Source organism: Macrobrachium nipponense, chromosome 23 (assembly GCF_015104395.2).
Source record: "Macrobrachium nipponense isolate FS-2020 chromosome 23, ASM1510439v2, whole genome shotgun sequence".
In the NCBI taxonomy this organism is placed as follows: Eukaryota; Metazoa; Arthropoda; class Malacostraca; order Decapoda; family Palaemonidae; genus Macrobrachium; species Macrobrachium nipponense.
Window position 1 is genome coordinate 27,982,613 of NC_061090.1, and position 15,974 is coordinate 27,998,586.

General features: G+C 40.0%; 2 protein-coding genes and 1 long non-coding RNA gene across 8 annotated transcripts in view; 1 reads left to right on the forward strand and 2 right to left on the reverse strand.

Moving 5' to 3' along the window:
- Positions 1 to 138: 138 nt before the first annotated feature.
- On the reverse strand, positions 139 to 6,621 carry LOC135199713 (cytochrome P450 2L1-like). Of its 5 annotated transcripts, none has more exons than XM_064227884.1 (11): positions 6,096 to 6,621; positions 5,437 to 5,548; positions 4,704 to 4,794; positions 4,395 to 4,528; positions 3,723 to 3,941; positions 3,156 to 3,355; positions 2,806 to 2,917; positions 2,431 to 2,611; positions 1,768 to 1,885; positions 857 to 1,001; positions 139 to 560 (listed from the first exon to the last, which is right to left on the reverse strand). In XM_064227884.1, exons 2-11 carry the CDS (start codon positions 5,516 to 5,518, stop codon positions 379 to 381), a joined length of 1,464 nt encoding a protein of 487 aa, XP_064083954.1. In that variant the 5' UTR covers positions 5,519 to 5,548; positions 6,096 to 6,621; the 3' UTR covers positions 139 to 378. The 5 variants fall into 5 exon arrangements, with proteins under 5 accessions (XP_064083954.1, XP_064083948.1, XP_064083942.1 ...); XM_064227878.1 differs by having other exon boundaries at positions 6,301 to 6,616; XM_064227872.1 differs by having other exon boundaries at positions 6,179 to 6,616.
- A 1,786-nt stretch (positions 6,622 to 8,407) lies between these two features.
- The window catches only part of LOC135199750 (cytochrome P450 2L1-like), a 10,566-nt gene continuing 2,999 nt past the window's right edge, over positions 8,408 to 15,974 (reverse strand). Inside the window, exons 5-11 of the mRNA XM_064227909.1 lie at positions 15,060 to 15,278; positions 14,225 to 14,424; positions 13,529 to 13,640; positions 13,222 to 13,402; positions 9,912 to 10,029; positions 9,172 to 9,316; positions 8,408 to 8,827 (exon numbers count right to left, since the gene is read on the reverse strand). Of these exons, the coding sequence (XP_064083979.1) occupies positions 8,646 to 8,827; positions 9,172 to 9,316; positions 9,912 to 10,029; positions 13,222 to 13,402; positions 13,529 to 13,640; positions 14,225 to 14,424; positions 15,060 to 15,278 (1,157 nt within the window). The 3' untranslated portion in view covers positions 8,408 to 8,645. The remainder of the gene's footprint in view (positions 8,828 to 9,171; positions 9,317 to 9,911; positions 10,030 to 13,221; positions 13,403 to 13,528; positions 13,641 to 14,224; positions 14,425 to 15,059; positions 15,279 to 15,974) is intronic.
- On the forward strand, positions 11,139 to 12,027 carry LOC135199760 (uncharacterized). 2 transcript variants are annotated; one of them, XR_010311109.1, is made up of 3 exons: positions 11,139 to 11,312; positions 11,407 to 11,498; positions 11,928 to 12,027. It is a non-coding gene; the product is annotated as an uncharacterized LOC135199760 (long non-coding RNA). The 2 variants fall into 2 exon arrangements; XR_010311115.1 differs by lacking the exon at positions 11,928 to 12,027 and adding an exon at positions 11,855 to 11,914.

Consider the following 15,974-nt stretch of genomic DNA (forward strand, 5'->3'; position numbering starts at 1 on the left):
CAAAAAATATTTTTGCATTTTGCATGTAATGTTGTGCTATGATTGTATTTTTTTTTTTTTCATTTATAAGAACACACACCAAACATTTGAAATCTACCTTTGTCGACTGAAGGGGTCCCTGGATGGAATTATGTAAAATATGAAATATTCTTTATTGAGAACTTAAGAGTTTCTTACAATAAAACATAAAGCTTACGTAATGATAGATGGAAATTCAGTTTTAAAAAACTGTACAAGATATCACATAGATATGGTGTTAGTTATTAATTATGTTTATACGAGATTAGGGCGAATCTATCTGTATAGTGAGTACATAGCACAGTATACAGTTTCTATATGGACTTGTTTGTGTGTGAATACATACACAATTCACCAAATTCAGTTCCTGGCGGATATGAGAATGCCCTGGTCCTGCGCTAAATTCACCAAGGGTGCATTTTGGGGAGTAAGGTCTATCTCCCGTCCCTCTAGCGGTGAGAAAGTGAAGTTCTGGAACAGCGCCGCCGAGAAGATGCTCAATTCCATCCTGGCCAGAGATTCTCCCAAGCAATTCCTTTTGCCTGGAAGAAGGAATGGAAGTATAGATGGATAAATGATGAAGGATAATGTAAAGGAATAACTGGAATTGTGGTAGGTTAGATAAATGGATGGATAAAAGATGAATAATGCTGAGAGAAGAGGGATAACGGAGATAGTGGAATCAATAGTAATAATAATTGTTTTTATTGGATAAGAAACTTATTTAGCCATGAAATGTCATTAATTATACAAGAACAGGTCTAAATAACAGAGAGAGAGAGAGAGAGAGAGAGAGAGAGGGGGGGTGGGTGGGGGCGTGACATTTTCCTACGCTTACCTATCGAAAATGGAGTGAATCCTTCCTTGTGGGGAATGAACTTTCCTTCCTCATCCAGGAACCTTTCGATCTTAAACTTCTGAGGACTCTCCCAGTAGCGTGGATCCTGATGGGAAAATCCACTTACGGCGAAGACTAACGTGCCCTGGGCATAGAAAGCAAAACGATAAATACAATAAGAAGATATGTGCAGTATATGTCTTATATTCTCTCAAAGTTCGCCTTTACCTGCCAGATGGTTTGGTTGCCATGTGTCTTTTTGAGATGGGGTTGCAGGCTCAATGGTTTTTCCTTGATCCTTGACTTCCTACATTAACTAACTGTGATTTGAGTCTGTTGAATTACGTTTGTGATAATCAGTGTTGAATTGGGTGTTTGGTAATCTGTTGACAGTGCAGGATCACATACAGGCAGTCCCCGGGTTACGATGAGGGTTCCGTTCTTGAGACGCGTTGTAACCCGAACATTGTCGTAAGCCCGAACATCATAAAAAATCCTAAGAAAACCTTACTTTTAAAGCTTTGGGTGCATTAAAAACTATGTAAACTGCATTCTTATTGCACTTTCCATAAAAAAACCTTCAAATATTGATTATTTTGCATTTTTGGTGTCATATTTCTTCTGCCAGATCAGTGTTGTAGGTGTTGTAACCCTGGAACAAATGTCATAAACCTGTAAATAATTTCTGATAAATATAATTGAAATGTGTTGTAACCTCGGAACGTAAGCCGAACCCCTCATAAACCGGGGACTGCCTGTATAAGAAAGGGAGAACATGGGGCTGGCCATCTCGCATGAGGAATGCCTTGTAGCTGATATACATATATGTATTATATATGTATGTGTGTGTGCATTTACATACAAATATACATATAAAGATAATACAAATTACCCTGATAACAGACCCATACCTTTGGCACGAGGTATCCTGCTAGGTGGGTATCTGCACCAGTGGCGTGAAGTACACCGTAGGGCAAGAGGGAGCTCACTCGAAGGACCTCGTGGATGAAGGCTTCCAGCAAAGGTAACCTGAATTTGAAATGACCATTAGAAGTAGCAGGTTAAAATGCCAGTTATATTGAAAGTCGAGCCGTAAGTTACATCTCACTTAAGTTGATCCTACACTAGTCCAGTCCCAGATTAAGAGAAAGGGGTTTTCAGTTCTTCAACAGATTTCATCAACTTAAGCTCGTCCTAAGCCGGATGGAACAGAAGTGTTGAGTGCAGTGTGGTTAACAATTTTCCCCCAGAGTAATATTAACGAATTTGCAGCAGGCCTTCTTAAGTGTTTGGTACACGCATCAAATGAGGCATAATGGGACATGTACATCAGCAGTCAAGAAGAGTGACATGGCTACTGAAATGGCACTGAATATAGCTCATATCAAACAAGCCAAAAAGGCCAATAACTTGCTAAGCCAACTTTCTTAGAACAGAGGCCCAGTTGTGAAACAAGAGAATAAACATAGCAATAAATCAAGACAAAGAAGATAATAAGAAATAACCAACTAATGTTAACAACAAAAAGACTAAGCACAAACATAATGAAAACCAAGAGATAAACTAATAATTACCGTGACTTGTGTTGGTTGGTGGGAAACTCCCCACGAGGAACCACTTCGTCAATTTGCTCCTGAACTCTCTTCTGGACATCCGGGTACTTGGCTGCATAGAGTATCATCCACCTGAGTACGTTGGAGGTCGTCTCGAAACCGGCACTGAACAGGTCAAAGATGACCGTCATCAAGTCTTCCTCTGAAAGCAGCCATGTTGATAGTTAGGGGGATATGTGAGAGATAAGTTCGTTTCAATTCAAGATATGAACAGTTGAAGATTACTCTTGGTATATCATCTAGTCCTACTGAAAGTCAAGATTGGTTTTTAGAGAGGAAATAGAAGTAAAAATCATTTCCTTCAAAGATGAGCAAGCATTCTCTTGTAATACTTACCATTGAAGAACTCTGCTATTTCTGTTTTGTCGTTCATCTGAATGAGGTACTCATCGATCACATTCTCTGCGTGGTTGATGTCTAGCTCGGCCTTCCTGGCTTCTATCGTTTTCTGTGAAGAAGAAGAAGAAGAAGAAGAAAAAGAAGAAGGAATGTAAACAACTGGAGAATGGAGGCAATCTTCCCCCAGTCACGATGGGATCATTGAAACAGCGAGTCTAAAAGTAATAAGAGGTTGTTTGAGGTAATGGAGCGGCATGGCGTTGGAGGAGCAAATGTAAGTGGTACTCACTCCAAATAGCCTCAACCAAAGGCACTCACCCCAAACAACCTCGACCAAAGGCACTCACCCCAAACAGCTTCTTTGCAGCAGCCACAGTGTGATCCAGAATTTCCATTCGGAAGAATTTGTTGATGACATATTTTGGGAGAATCTTCTTCAAGATAGGGCAAGTCTCGAGGATGAAAAACCCAAAAGCATCTTCCTGGAGCCTTTTCATGATCTTGATGAAATCGCAGACCTCCTCGTCGTGTAAGTCATACCTCCGACCTACAAGGAACAGATAAAGTCATCATAAACTTGGACAGTAATCATTGAAGCATACAATCTTAGTCTTCCACAGATGGGGGACAATTTTATGAGATGAATTCCTCAAGGCATCTGGGATAATCAGCCACTTTTATGTTCCTTTTGGCAACTTTCAGCTGTATTTCATGTCTATGAAGATTAAGAAACTGTGCCATCATAATATTAACAGCTACTTGGCACACTTGGAGTCATTGCAAAGATCCAACTCACTTACAACCATTGCAAAGACACAACTCACCAACTCACTGGCAGTACTTGCACTCACTCCAAAAACCTAACTTGCTCAAAGACCCGACACATTCGCAGTCATTGCAAAAACCCAACTCACCTGCAACCATTTGCCAGACTACATTGAGAACACCGATATTCAAAGATTCTGGAAACTTGGAAGGGTTTCCAGCGTAGTGCTGGAAGTCCTCGATCAGATATCGGGCCTCATGGACGATGGCATCGTCAAGTCTTGATTTGCCCATGCCCAAATCTCTCAGGTTCCTGAGGAGGAACCGTCGGGCTTTGACCCACCTTTGACCATTGCTCATGATCACTCCTGGGTCATTAAAGGTCATAGTTTGAGTAAAGGAATAATGGTCATATTTAGAGCACTGTTTATAGTTTGAGAATACTATTAATGGTCATGGTATGAGTAAGAATTAGTGGCCATAGTTTGAATGGTAAGTAGTGGTAATATTTGATTGATAAGTAAGTGCCTTAGTTTGAGTGGGAAGTTAATGGTTATAGTTTGAGTAATGCACCAATGGTCGCAGTTTGAGTTTGGAATGTAATGGAACTTGTAGTTCAAGAAGAGCTTTGTTTCCTGCGGCAACCTTTAGTATAAGACGAAGAAAATGTGTACGGTGCCTGTATTCAACGTATGTATTCGCAGTATATAAAATTCTATAAAACTTGCAGAAACACTCATTAAAGGAAACTTTGGCAAGAACACAAGAAGGACCTGCTGTATGTATATAAAAAAATACTTTTAAGAAAAGGTCAAGGTCACCTGATTCCCTCCCGTCGGTCAGGAAGTGGAATCCTTCTAAATTTGGACGATCCGAAAACTCAGTCCTTCCCAGGCCATCCTTCATCAGTTTGTAGTCACAGATGTAGAGAAGTTTCACTCCAGCAAATTCTAACCTGCAAATTCAATAGGAAAAGATAAAAATAAATAGATTATAGTGAGAGGAGATGAATATTAGTTAACGTAGTATAAGAGTTTTTTTTATATATTTCCCAGATTTAAAAATAATGAGTAGAAACAATACATTTTCAAAAATGAAGGAAAGCCACGTCAGTGGTACTTTTCACTTACATGAAGACGTCTCCATATTTCTTCTGGTAGTACTCTACTTTCTTCATCTGGAAAGTCAAACCGGAGCCAAAAATCGGATACACAAGAGGACCTGTAATACGAAAAATTACTAATCAAAGGGAAAAAAATGATGATGTGCCCGTGTACGAAACAGAGAGGGATTCACACCTTAAGATACCTCCCTTTAGTGACGTCATCAGTTTAAGCCCCGCCCACCTGCAAATTCCCGAGATTGTATACTGGTATTGCTTTTAGCCATGCCCCTAGGTTAGGTTAGGTTAGGTTAGGTTAGGATAGGTTAGTTCAGGGAAGTAACCTATTGTTAATTATGGGAAACATTATGAGATTATTTTCAAGATTCTATTGTTAGTTTTTAAGATATAACTTCCTGCTCAGTTTTTATGATATAAACGTCCCAATCAGTAGGTACTCTGCTATCATTTGGGAATAAGCTGCCCGCCTCCCCAAGGATGTCAGTGATGTATTGCACTGATGTCATCACCAATCCTCGGAATCTAAGGATTGGTTGACGGGCTGCTCCTGGAGCAAGAATCCGTGCTGGCATAAGGCCAAGTTGATTTAAAACAACGGTCCCTGTGACATCACTAAAAGGCGTGGTGTGACTTGGGTGTTCTGTAACTCGGAAAATCAGTCAGCTTTTAGTATTGTGTCGGTTTGAGATCAAGTATTCTCTCTCTCTCTCTCTCTCTCTCTCTCTCTCTCTCTCTCCTACCTGGAGGCAATCCCTTGGGTCTCGTGAGCCAATGGCGAAGGATGAGAACGAGGGAGAGGAAGAGAACGATTTCGAAAATCATCGTTGTCAGGTATTTCTCATCCGCTCAGAACTGGAAGGTAAAAATGAGATTAATTTCTTTAATTGCTGGAAAAGATTCACCAATTACATAAACATAACACACATGAACGCATTATTATTATTATTATTATTATTATTATTATTATTATTATTATTATTATTATTATTATTATTATTATTTATACGGTATCCGCCACAATGGGTATTAAGTCACAAAATAAAAAATATGTATTTAAAAAAATAACTACGAAAAGGAATTTAAGTAAACAAAGACATATATCAACAAAACATGTAAGCATATACAGATATACAACGGCTAGTAATTATAAGTTATAAAGAATGAGATTAAGAATGTTGAAAACACAAAACAAAAAAACGTAAACACTATATCTCGACTTTGATCCAGATTTCACCCGTTGGGATTCAGTGATTCAGTGTTAACCAAACCACGGGAAACAACAGGTAGCGCATAACGTATTTTATCTCTTGTTACTTATTTTATATACTGAAAAGGTTCATTTTTCTTATATTTCACATTTTCACTTCAAGTCCAACCACTGTAAGAAACTTGGACTCACCGTTACCACATCAGTAATTAGATATCCGTCAAATTCAATCACATTTTAGACTTTTTTTTTTTTTTTTTTTTTAACTCAGACACCCTCAAATTAGCCTCATCTCAACTTCAACCACAAATAACTAATCCCATCGTCGAAGCAAAGTTAGATTTGATCTTTTCCTGACGATCATATCAAACCAAAAGAAAGTGTGTGTGGATTTTACCCTAAATCCTACGACTGGTTTTGGATTCACCCAGAACAGCCATAAATTCACTTGCAATGAGTCAATGCCGTCTACTGTCACAGAAGGAAGGAGGAGGGTCTATATCAAGGCCTTGATTGCTTTACAGTTGCCAAGTAGCACTATCCTAAACCACTTGTGCTTGGGTGTGATCCCATTGTTACCGAGAGGAATTAGAGAATGCCTTTCCTTATTTATTCATTTATTTAGAACTAAGTAAGTTTTCCTGTTAGGCCTAAAGAAAAATGAAACGCTAAAGTTTCTCTATCTTTTTCCCAGATAGAACAAGTTTAACCTTTTATTTCCAGTAGGCCTATTCCTGTGAACACGAAAACCAGTTTTTTTCCTTTTTGGGAATAATATTTACGGTACTTAATTAATATTTTTAGATACTTTTTCATGGCGTCAGACATTGTCTTTTAAAATAATTATATTATTGACGATTAGGGAATGTTTGTTGCTACAAAAAGAAAAACAGTTCGTGGGACCCGAGTCCCTCGCTCGTTACAACAATACAAGGCAGGTTGCTGCGAGGTAGACAGTTCAAACTAGTCATTTGAAATTCTAAATTTACCAGCACAACCATATCAGGGCAACTGAAGATAGTGCAATTCAACACTATTATTTGATCGATAAGGAAGTGACGTGTTCATGGTGATAAGAAACTGAGAAAGACAAACGCAAAGGGAATCAGACATAGCACTGGAGAAGTCGGCCTAGAGCATTCGGGGTGACTGAGTTTATGTATTTCCTTCGTCTCGACGATCATTTTAAAAGAATAAATTCGTGTTTGTGTGACACAATCAGTCTTTATATTTACAGTGTTCAGTAAATAAAGGAGAGATAGAATGACGGAGAATAATAAAGGAATTATTATCGTAATCAGACGATGACAAATATACGTTTCAGCGCTGAGTGACTTCATAGGTCCCACCGCTTAGTCTTTTGTCTTATCTCCTCCATACTCCATCTGTCGATCAAATATACGTTATGGAATAAAATAAAAAAATCCTAAATATATTCAAAAGCTTCGTTGATATTGGATGCTCAGATTTCATAAAAAGACGATAACTTCAAAGACAATAAAAATGAATCCAGAAAATGAACATTCACTTAATTTCTGTTTTAGATACTCAGGATGACAACGCGAATTACTCTTATGAATGCGAGAAAGATAAGACTATAGACGTTATCAGTACAGCAATACAAGTAATCATGATGCTTACAATTCTTTGGAAAAAAAAAAAAAAACCGTACGCATTTAGCGTACGATGACAGCAAATGACCTATAACCTAAACTCCATTTAGGGCATAGGCCTAATTGTACAGTCAGTGGGTACTATAATAATTCTTTTGTTTAATCTTGTTAAGGCATAAATACGTGGGTTTTCACCTTATTAGGTGTTGCTTACTCTCTCTCTCTCTCTCTCTTATATATATATATATATATATATATATATCTATATATATATATATATATATAGATATAATATATATATATATACCTTGAAACCTTGTGTTCACCACTCAGATACGAACGACGAAATCTCATATTTTCGTACAAACTCTGAGTCATGAACAAAGATCGAGCTTTCTCTCTCTCTCTGCAGTCACTATGACTCCGTGCTTTCATGCATAGCATCCTCCAAAATATTATTGAATTTCAGTGAATGAATTTGGACTGAGACTACTTGTTTACGCGTGTATTTATTTCGTTTTGTTTGTTTGTTAAGATATTTCTGAAAGGATTTCTTGAATTCCAAAGAATAGTCTAATTCCTGTCATGAATGCTGATTTATATTTTGATAAAAATCATTCATAAACTTACGGTTCGATATCTTTCATCCATCAAGTCGGGCCAAGAAGAATGATATCTCTGGTATTTCAGTTGTTGACAAATTTCTCACACACAAGAAGACACATCACACGAACACGTACATATACCAACATACACAAACACACGTCAAAACATCTCCAGCAAATATAAGGAAAAGTTTTTTTTTTTTATCTTTTTTGCCAGTTCCGAAGACCGTCAGTTTAAATAATGAAGTAGGCCCAGTATATATAGGGCAAAGGAAACACTATGAAATTATGTAAAGTAGGGAATATTCTTTATTAAAAACTTCGAGAATTTGTAGGCTTCCTACATTAAAATATAAAGTTTAGATTAGAATAGCAGGAAATTTAGTTTTAAAAAAAGTACGTGATATCAATAGCTACGACATTAGTTAGGCTTATAAGCCTATATGTAACTATAGACTGACGATCACGTAAAACTGTATATATCTCTTGAACAGACTTAAGCGTGCACGCACAGTCAATCGACTTCAATTCCTGACGGATATGAGAATGTCCTGATCCTTTGCGTAATTCGCCATAGGTAAGTTTTGCGGAGTAAGGTCGATCTCCCGTCCCTCTAGCGGCGAGAAAGTGAAGTTCTGGAACAGAGCCGCTGAGAAAATGCTCATTTCCATCCTGGCCAGAGATTCGCCCAAACAGCTCCTTTTGCCTGGAAGGAGGAATGGATACGTGGTTGGATAAAGATGGCTAAATGAAGAATGATAACGTAGAAGGATAGATAAATGGATAGATAAACGGAATGATTGATAAATGGATGGATAATATTGAAAGCAAAAGGATGACGTTGAGAACTGGTGGAAACTGAACAACGAATATGTGCGTGGTTAAATGTGGATAAACGAATAATAATAATGATAACAATAATCGTGTTTTTAGTTGGACAAGGAGGCACAAAATGTAATTGATTATTCAGAACAGAAGGTCCATGTACAGAGAGAAAGAGAGAGAGGTACAGAGAGAGAGAACCGTCACATCTTCCTAATTACACTTTACCTATCAAAAACGGCGCGAATCCTTCCTTGTGGGAAATGAACTTTCCTTCCTCGTCCAGGAACCTTTCGATCCTAAACTCCTGAGGGCTTTCCCAGTACCGTGGATCCTGATGACAGAATCCTGTCATACCAAAAACGAATGCTCCCTGGGAATAGAAAGCGAAAAGGTATAAGCATAATAAAAAGATGAGTATACGGTTCTATCCCACAGTTCCGCTCCTTCAGTTTTCTGTGCTTTGCTTTGGCGCGCATTTTTGCGGGACATATTTTTCACGTTTCCGCGCGAACTTTCATCAATTCACGAATTTCTTTGTGGGCCGTATCTCTAAAAGTATCACCAATTCGCTTGTGTTTATTAAATTAGGCAGTGAACTGATAAAATAGGCATTTACAAGCATTGTAATTTAAGGGGTACGTGGTATTTGGCAGTTATAAGTGTTTATGGAGGGGGTTTTGCATTTTAACGGATTTTGCATCCACGTTCGCCTTTTCCTGTTAGAGTTCATGGCTATCACATGACTTTTTAAGATGACTGTTGAAGTGGTTACTTGGTAATCAGTTGACAGTGGAGGGTCACAGAAGAGGGCATGAGGCTGGCCATCTCATTTTATGTGGAGTGGCATATAGTTTAACATATTAGGTATATACATACATATTTATGTGTATTTACATAAAAATACACATAAAATCATAAAGAAAAAAATATCGCCGATATGCCTTACCCTAAAAACAGATCCATACCTTTGGCACGAGGTATCCTGCTAGGTGGGTATCCGCACCAGTGGCGTGAAAGACACCGAAGGGCACCAGAGAACTCATTCGAAGGACTTCGTGGATGAAGGCTTCCATCAAAGGTAACCTGAGGTTAAAATGTCCATTAAAGAAATGGATTTAAATGTAATCTAGTACAGTGACAGTCCAGCTGTAGGTTAAATCTCAGTTCAGCTGCCCGTTGAATCTCAGTCCAGCTGTGGGTTAAATCTCAGTCAGTCCAGCTGTAGGTTGAATCTCAGTCCAGCTGTGGGTTGAATTTCAGTCCAGTTGTAGGTTGGATCTCAGTCCAGCTATAGGTTGAATCTCAGTCCAGCTGTAGGTTGAATCTCAGTCCAGCTGCAGGTTGAATCTCAGTCCAGCTGTGGGTTGAATTTCAGTCCAGTTGTAGGTTGAATCTCAGTCCACCTGTAGGTTGAATCTCAGTCCAGCTGCAGGTTGAATCTCAGTCCAGCTGTGGGTTAAATCTCAGTCCAGCTGTAGGTTGAATCTCAGTCCAGCTGCAGGTTCAATCTCAGTCTAGCTGTGGGTTAAATCTCAGCCCAGCTGCAGGTTGAATATCAGTCCAGCTGTGGGTTAAATTTCAGTCCAGCTGTGGGTTGAATTTCAGTCCAGTGTAGGTGGAATCTCAGTACAAGCTGGGGGTTGAATTCCAGTCCAAGCTGTAGGTTGAATTCAGTCCAGATGTGGGTTTGAAATTTCAGCTCCAGTTGTAGGTTGGATACGCAGCACATCTGTAGGTTGAATCTCAGTCCAGCTGCAGGTTAAATCTCAGTCCAGCTGTGGGTTAAATCTCAGTCCAGCTGTAGGTTCAATCTCAGTCCAGCTGTGGGTTAAATCTCAGTCCAGCTGCAGGTTGAATATCAGTCCAGCGCAGTTCAATCTCCAGTCCTAGCTGTGGTTAAATCTCAGCCAGCTGCAAGGTTGAATATCAGTTCCAGCTGTGGGTTTAATTTCAGTCCCAGCTGTTTGGGTTGAAATGTTCAGTCCCAGTTGTAGTTGGATCTCAGTCCAGCTGTGGTTGAATTTCAGTCCAGCTGTAAGGTTTTAATCTCGTCCCAGCTGTGGGTTGGAATTTCAGTCCAGGGTGTAGGTTGAATCTTTCAGTCCAGCTGGTTGGGTTTTTGCCTGGTTTGGGTTTAATTTCAGTCCAGTGTAGGTTGGATCTCCAGTCCATCTTGTAGGTTGGAATCTCAGTCCAGCTGCAGGTTAAATCTCAGTCCAGCTGTTTGGTTAAAATCTCAGTCCAGCTGTAGGTTCAATCTCAGTCCAGCTGTGGGTTAAATCTCAGCCCAGCTGCAGGTTGAATATCAGTCCAGCTGTGGGTTAAATTTCAGTCCAGCTGTGGGTTGAATTTCAGTCCAGTTGTAGGTTGGATCTCAGTCCAGCTGTGGTTGAATTTCGTCCCAGCCTGTAGGGTGAATCTCAGTCCACAGCTGTGGGTTGAATTTCAGTCCAGTTGTAGGTTGGATCTCAGTCCAGCTGTGGGTTGAATTTCAGTCCAGCTGTAGGTTGAATCTCAGTCCAGCTGTGGGTTGAATTTCAGTCCAGCTGTAGGTTGGATCTCAGTCAGCAATGCAGGTTGAATTTCAGTCCACTGTAGGGTTTGAATCTCAGGTCCAGCCGTGGGTTGGGAAATTTCAGTCCAGGTGTAGGTTGGAAATCTCCAGTCCATCTGTGGGTTTGGAAATTTCCAGTTTCCACCTGTAGGTTTGGAATCTTTCAGTCCAGCTGTGGGTTGAATTTTTCCAGTTTCCAGCCTTGTAGGTTGAATCCTCAAAGTCCAACTGCAGGTTTGAATCTCAGTCCAACTGTGGGTTAAATCTCAGTCAGTCCAGCTGTAGGTTGAATCTCAGTCCAGCTGACGGTTGAATCTCAGTCCAGCTGTGGGTTGAATTTCAACCCAGTTGTAGGTTGAATCTCAGTCCAGCTGCAGGTTGAATCTCAGTCCAACTGTGGGTTAAATCTCAGTCAGTCCAGCTGTAGGTTGAATCTCAGTCCAGCTGCAGGTTGAATCTCAGTCCAGCTGTGGGTTAAATCTCAGTCAGTCCAGCTATAGGTTGAATCTCAGTCCAGCTGACGGTTGAATCTCAGTCCATCTGTGGGTTAAATCTCAGTCAGTCCAGCTATAGGTTGAATCTCAGTCCAGCTGTAGGTTGAATCTCAGTCCAGCTGTGGGTTGAATTTCAGTCCAGTTGTAGGTTGGATCTCAGTACAGCTGTTATCTCAGGTATGTAGGTTGAATTTCAGTCAAGCTGTAGGTTAAATCACAGTCCAGCTGTAGGTTGAATCTCAGTCCAGCTGTGGGTTGAATCTCAGTCCAGCTGTGGGTTAAATCTCAGTCCAGCTGTGGGTTGAATTTCAGTCCAGTTGTAGGTTGGATCTCAGTACAGCTGTGGGTTAAATCTCAGTCCATTTGTAGGTTGAATTTCAGTCAAGCTTTAGGTTAAATCACGTCCAGCTGTAGGTTGAATCTCAGTCCAGCTGTGGGTTGAATTTCAGTCCAGCTGTGGGTTAAATCTCAGTCCAACTGAGAGTTAAATTTCAGTCCAGCTGTAGGTTAGATATTTGTCCAGCTGTGGGTTTAATCTCAATCCATCTGCAGGTTGAATCTCAGCCCAGCTGTAGGTTGAATTTCAGTCCAGCTATAGGTTAAATCTTAGTCTAATTCCAAGCCGAAGGTTCAGATAAAGGACGAGTTTAAAAGCAAAATTAGCCTTCAGGTAAAATGTTATTTGCAAGAGTAGTTTAAAATTTCAGTTATACTACAGTCAAACTTTTAAGTGAAATCTCAGTTAACATGGTTCATACGCTCAGTCCAGTCCTAGGCTTGGGCAGCAGACGAGAGATTGAAATCAAAGTTAACCTAGAGTTAGAATGTCATTTGTAGTGATAGTCCAGTTACAAATCAGTATTTCAGTGAATGGGATTCTTAGTTCTCAACAGGAGAGTTTACTAAGTTAAGCTAGTTGGGCTGGTTAACAATTTTCCCAGTAAGCATATGTGTTTCATACGGATCTCCAATGGGTCATAGTGGGACCTGAGAGTCAACAGTTAGGAAAAGTGAAAAGGCTACTGAAATGGCAATGAATATAGTTAATATAAAACAAGCTAAAAATGCCACTAATTTGCTAAGCCAACTTCATTAGAACACAGGCCCAGTTGTGAAAAAGGAGGATAAACAAATCAAGAAAATTCCAGGAAATAAATCAAGACAAAGATTGTAATCAGAAATAACTGACTAATAATTAAAACTAGGAGATAAACTAATAATAATTACTGTGACTTGTGTTGGTTGGTGGGAAACTCCCCACGAGGAACCACTTCGTCAATTTGCTCCTGCACTCTCTTCTGGACATCCGGGTACTTGGCTGCGTAGAGTATCATCCACCTGAGCATGTTGGAGGTCGTGTCGAAACCGGCAGTGAACAGGTCAAAGATGACCCTCATCAGGTCGCCCTCTGGAAGCCAGGTTAATCTTTAGCAAGACATGTGAAAGTGATTAAGCTGGATATGTGAGACGTGAGATCCTACCTCAGAGCATGTAGAGAATTGAATGGAATGATGGAATCTTCCTTAATACATACCACTGAAGAACTCTGCAATATCTGATTTGTCATTCATCTGAATGAGGTACTCATCAATCACATTCTCTGCATGGTTGATGTCCAGCTCGGCCTTCCTGGCTTCTATCGCTTTCTGAAAAGAAGAAGAAGAAGAAATGTAAACAACTGGGGAATGCAGACAAGCTTCCCTTAGTCACGATGGGATCATTGTAACGGCGAGTCCAAGAAGAGTAAGAGGTAGTGGAGCTGCATGACATTGGAAGAACGGATGACCTAACTAGAAGATCAAGTCTAAGGAAGGTAAGAAACTGCAAGAGGGTAAATGTTCTTGTGTATTGGTAAAACAATGAGTCTAAAGAGTGAAAAGTTTTGCCCGATTGCAGACGAATGAGTCTAAGGGGAGAGAGGGTTGCCTAGCAATTAAAAATGAGAGTATTAGAGGGTAAAAGAGGTCGGCAGATGGTAGTAAAACGACTTTGAGGGATAAAAACCCTACCAACAAATGGAACGCCCCCAAACAGCCTCAACCAAAGGCACTCACCCAAAACTAATTCACCCAAAGGCATTGACCCCTAAAAAACACTTAACCAAAGGCAGTCACCCCAAACAACCTGAATCTGAGATATTCGAGCTAAATAGCCTCAACCAAAGGCACTCACCCCAAAAAACCTTAACCAAAGGCACTCACCCCAAACAACCTCAACCAAAGGCACTCACCCCAAACAGCTTCTTTGCAGCAGCCACAGTTTGAGCCAGAACTTCCAGTCCGAAGAATTTGTTGATGATATATTTTGGGAGAATTTTCTTCAAGATTGGACAAGTCTCGAGGATGAAAAACCCAATGGAGTCGTCCTGAAGCATTTTCATGATCTTGATGAAATCGCAGACCTCCTCGTCGTGTAAGTCGTACCTCCGACCTGCAAGGAACAGATAAAGTCACCATAAACTTGGACAGTAATCATTGAAGCATACAATCTTAAGTCTTCCACAACTGGGGAACAATTTTATGAGATAAATTCCTCCAGACAGCTCGGATAATCAGCCAATTTTATGTTCCTTTTGGCAACTTTCAGCTATATTTTATGTCTCTGAAGATTAAGAGACTGTGCCATCGTATATAACAGTAACAGCTACTTGACACACTCGCAGTCATTGCAAAGACCCAACTCACTTGCAATCATTGCAAAGCCCTGCTCACTTGCTGTCACTACAAAGATCTGACTTAACTTGCAGTCATTGCAATTCACCAACTTGCTCAAAATCATTGCAAAGACACAACTCACCAACTCACTGGCAGTCATTGCAAAGATCGGACTCATCTGCAGTCATTGCGAAGACTCAACTTTGTCGTGGCAAGGTCCCAGCTCATTTGCAATCTCTGCATAAACCAACTCACTCACAATCATTGCAAAGACCCAACTCACTCAGAGGTGCAATTCACTCACAGTCACTGCAAAGACCCAACTCACTCAGAGACACTCAGAGACACAATTCACTCGCAATCACTGCAAAGACCCGACTCATTCACAATCACTGCAAATACCCAACTTACCTGCAACCATTTGCCAGACTACATTAAGAACAGCAATGTTCAAAGACTCTGGAAACGTGGAAGGCTTTCCAGCGTATCGCTTCATGTCCTCAATCAGATACCGGGCCTCGTGGATGATGGCTTCGTCCAGGTTCGATTTGCCCATGCCCAAATCTCTCAGGTTCCGGAGGAGGAACCGTCGGGCATTGACCCACCTTTGACCGTTGCTCATGATCACTCCTGGGTCATTAAGGTCATGGTTTAAGTAAAGGAATAATGGTCATATTTAGGGTAATGAAGCAATGCTTATAGTTTGAGGATGGTATTAAGGTTTGAGTAAGGAATTAATGGCTATGGTTTGAGTGACAATTAATGGTAGTAATTTTGATTGATAAGTAGTGGCTTTAGTTTAGTTTGAATAGGAATTTAATGGTTAATAGTTTGAGTAATGCAGCAACGCTTGAAATTTGAGTAAGAAATCAATGGTCATAGTTTGAGTGATACAGCGATGGTCATAATTTGCATAAAAATGTAATGTTGTCATTCAAGAACAAGGGCCGATCCGACCTCCAACTTACTTGGGGCGCACTAAAATCTGCGGTCAAGTGGAGCGTTGTTTCACTAACGAAAATTAAAATAAATAAGCAATATTTCATTAAAATAATTGTTCTATATTGTTTCACATGCACATTATCATTATTTTTTTTTACATTTTCATTCTAATAAATAAATCATAAAATATCCTATCCTAAAATTCCTGTATCTTTAACTCAACACGGAACACCTTTTTCAGACCGGTTTAGGCTCTTCCATTGATCTCCCCTACCCACTCAAACAAGAAGAACAATGCCAACAAGAAGAAGAAGAACAACCACCACAAAGTAGTTTGTAGGCCTACTCCCCAAGTTAGCAAAAATGTAGGGAAAATTATAACTA